This window comes from Electrona antarctica (genome assembly GCF_951216825.1).
Source record: "Electrona antarctica genome assembly, chromosome: 9".
NCBI lineage: Eukaryota > Metazoa > Chordata > Actinopteri > Myctophiformes > Myctophidae > Electrona > Electrona antarctica.
Genome location: NC_136790.1, coordinates 50,244,764 through 50,248,788, shown reverse-complemented (window position 1 = coordinate 50,248,788; position 4,025 = coordinate 50,244,764). Strand labels below are relative to the sequence as shown.

General features: G+C 40.9%; 1 protein-coding gene across 1 annotated transcript in view; it reads right to left on the bottom strand.

The window, feature by feature from the left end:
- Positions 1-2,437: 2,437 nt before the first annotated feature.
- LOC306930029 (integrin alpha-2-like) overlaps positions 2,438-4,025 on the bottom strand; it is a gene marked incomplete at its 5' end in the record, with an annotated part of 13,239 nt that continues 11,651 nt past the window's right edge. The window contains one exon of the mRNA XM_079510768.1: positions 2,438-2,982. Within this exon, the coding sequence (XP_079366894.1) occupies positions 2,890-2,982 (93 nt within the window). The 3' untranslated portion in view covers positions 2,438-2,889. The remainder of the gene's footprint in view (positions 2,983-4,025) is intronic.

The following is a 4,025-nucleotide window of genomic DNA, read 5'->3' as shown; positions in this document are numbered from 1 at the left end:
ATCCCTTGCCTCCCCGCAGGGGGGCAGTCTTATCACAACGGGGGGGACCCAGTGTACTCTCTGCTGCCCCCATCTGGCGGAGTCAGGTTACCTCTCACGCCCACCCCTCCGCTCTCTCTCTCTCAGGTTACTAGAGAGATGTTGGATGTTACCACCTTTCTCAACAACCACTGCCTTTTTCCCATTTACAGCTTTGTGTTTGACTATGTGTGTCTGTGGCACGGAATGTGACGATTTGATTGGCTGAGCACATAATGTGATGATCGATGTATGATTGATTGATTGATTTAAAATGTTATTTCACAGTATGCAGAATGGGTACATTTAAAACGAAAGCACGGAGATTAGCTGTTCACAGACGGACGGACGGACACACGGACGGACGGACGGACGGACGGAGTGCAAAACATACTCTCTCCCCATGCCTTCGGCCTGGTGGAGACAACAACAGGAAATCATCATATAAAGATAGTAAAAAAGGGAAAAACATTTACAGTTTGGGGAGGAAGGGGTGGAGGGAGCTCAGACTTAATTTACAAAGGCCAGTTTCGAATTGCAGCCGTCTGTAGGTGCTCTTTGAAAGCGGTTTTGAAGTAGTCAAGGGATTGACATGTCTTAATGGCTGTTGGTAGGGCGTTCCACATTTTAGTGGCATACGAGCTAAATTAATTTAATCCCTTGTTTGAGCCGAATCTGGGTTGCACGTGGTTTGTTGAACTCCCTCTGGTGTTGTGGGTGTGGACTTCGTTGACATTTAGGAAGTATTTAGGCAGGTATGGGTATCTTGGTGGGGTAGCGAATCTTGTAGACCAGGCTCATTGCAAGATGCTGTCTGTCGTCAACCCTAAGCCATTCCAGCCTGTCAAAATGGGCAGGGGTGAGGTGGGTTCAGGTCAGGGAGTGAGGCCAAGTATAGTAGCGCGAACGGTTTGTTTGGGGAAGTCTCAAGCCTTGTTTTAAGGGCCTTTGAGGTGCTATATGGTACCAGGAGGTGCATGCATAGTCGAAGAAACCTTGTACGGGGGCTCCTGTTAGGGTCTTCAAGGTGTTTTTGTTGACCAGTGAGGAGACCCGTACAGGAATCTTGTTCTTTGGTTGACTTTTCTGATTACGTTTAATTTTATCACCCGATTTGCCTCCAGGACCTACTCAGATAGGTCATTTCATCTTTTTGTGTGATAATATTGTCACCCGCATTAACCCATTCTCGATGGGAACCCGTTTTGGTGTTTTAACTAAGCATTATGTTATACTTTAGCTATTGAAAAATAGCAGACCTACAAGCTCATAGCGCGAGTGGCGGGCTACGAGCTTGTAGGTCTGCTATTTTTGAAAAATCGTGAAAATGTGGCACAGATCTTTGAATATAATTATATTCTTTCAGAAGACTTTTTATTTATTTCGACGTCAGGCCTAAATAGAAGCCGTCTACCTGGCTGAGTTTACTATTTGATCCAATGAAAATGAATTACGTTTTCCCAGGTGTAAAGTTTGTTATCAGCGAGCCAGGTGCAGATTTGAGCCACGGACCATCATTTGAAATTTAGCTTCTCAGACCCAAAACTAAAGAATATTTTGTTAATTATTGTTGCATACGATTTTGTCCACATTTCCATGCTGTATTGATGTTGGTATACCGCAGGAGAGACAACAGGCAAACATTGATCAAAATAACAATTACTCTACACATTCTCTAATTATGTAGACTTCATAAATTAAGTAATGCAGATGTTTAACAAGAATTTTACTCTTCAGAGCGTGAAATTAATTTTCATTTTACACTGGGGACCACCTGGAACCCCCTCAAGGACCACTGGTTGAAAACCACTGCTGTAGAGGCATTTTAATGACACTAATGACATAGTTCAATGTTGAAAGTGAGTGGTATTCCCCTTTAATACAAATAGTAGTAGTTCCATCATTTTTCAGTGTCTCTGTAGAACATTGCAAATATGTACCTTTATGTACATTTGTGTATCTTATTCACATGCAGTACTGCTATCAGTACTGGTAGTAATAGCAGTAGAAATATACCAGTACTGCTATCAGTACTGGTAGTAATAGCAGTATAAATATACCAGTAGTGCTATCAGTACTGGTAGTAATAGCAGTATAAATATACCAGTACTGCTATCAGTACTGGTAGTAATAGCAGTAGAAATATACCAGTTGTGCAAAATTTAATTACAACTTTAAGTACAAAACAAGTGTTCTATACAGGCTTTCAATATAAAATATACACACATTCTTGTTATAAGACAAAAATAAAGAACATGAGAGCATAATGCATTTTGTGTTGAATGTATGCATATTACCACACATATTTTACACACACACACACACACACACACACACACACACACACACACACACACACACACACACACACACACACACACACACACACACACACACACAGTCCCATGTATTTGTTTTATATTATTAAATAATATACAACTACAAAAAGGTTAGTTGATTTTCCCTTTTTTAAATGTTATTTATAGTTTTAAAAACAATTCCCCCTTTTCCATTATTGCTTATTATAAAAAGGTTTTAAAATAAATTATAGTTCTAATATAAAACTATATTAGTTTAGAAAATTGCATTACAAATATTTGTATTTAATAGCTTTTGTCTAACAAATATAGTAAAAAAACATTCCCTCCTCCCCCACTCAGAGTGGATGGACTGACCTGATCACTTGAACTCTCTGCAATTTATATTTATTATTTATTCACTATTCATTGCACTATATGTTGTCTTTGCACTGTCTTGTCCTGTTTTGCACCTGTCCTAATGTTGTAACTGTACTCTGCTGTCCCAGCAAACCAAATTCCTAACATGTTTGTTTACATGTCATGGCAATAAACTCTTCTGATTGTGATTCTTTCATTCCTTGTTGCTCTGCAGTGCGTCTGTCTCTCCCTCCTCTGCTCTCTCCTTCTGCTCCAACTCCTTGTACTTCCTCTTGAAGAAACCCAGCTGAGAAACATAGAGAATGACATTAGTATTGATTGAATGAATCATATAGACAAAAAGAAGAAATCCACAGAAACGTCAGCCAATATAGGTGTACCCTAATGTGTCATTAATAGATTACATAGCTATTACTAGGGGGTTTGTCAAGGTCCGTCTCTCTCCACAGACCGTGTCAGCCCTGGCCACTCCCAGGTACGGAAGATACGTGTACTTATACGCCCGAGCAGAATTGTAACATCCGTGGCTCTGGGGTGAGCACTTTATGTTTGGAATCCGAACGGTCATGTAGATGTAAGAGCTGCAAATGTTGCAGGTGCGTAAACCAGGTTGAATTTCTTCCATGACGCGCATGACACACAAGCGTAAATAATGAAACATGCCTAATTTTGTCATGTCAGCCACTCGTGGTCAATTAATATACATGGGTCGGACTTCCAAATAAGAGTATGCAGTGCAGAGTCTACACATCTGTACCCAAAGTTTGTTGTCGTTTGGTTACTTTGATTGTTTCTTGAAAAGCTTGGTCCATATAAAACAGAATACAATGCAGTCATGGTGAGCAGTGGCGTGCACAGACATTTAGAGGGGCAGGTGCTCAAGTTAAAAAAGGGCACCTTGTGCAGCGCGTGGAACCGGCCGGTTGCCTTAATCCATTTTGGGCGGGAACCCCTTTTGGTGTTAGCATTATGTTATGCTTTAGCTATTGAAAAATAGCAGATCTACAAGCTCATAGCGCGCCACCGAGTGGCGCGCTATGAGCTTGTAGGTCTGCTATTTTTGAAAAATCAAAAAAAAAAGAGAGAAAAAAATGTTTTTTTTTCTTCTTTTTTTTCTTCAAAAGGGCACATTGCCAAAAGGGCAGGGGGTGCTCTAGCACCCCCTAGTGTCTATCTGTGCACGCCACTGATGGTGAGCAATGTAGCCGGTTTGTAAATGCACTACATCCATTTGTGATGTGTGCAATGGATTCAGTCTATAGGCGAAGTGATGTCGGCAAGGTAAATGTAGGCCTTTTGTTCCCTTTGGGAAACCTGCCCATTGTCTTT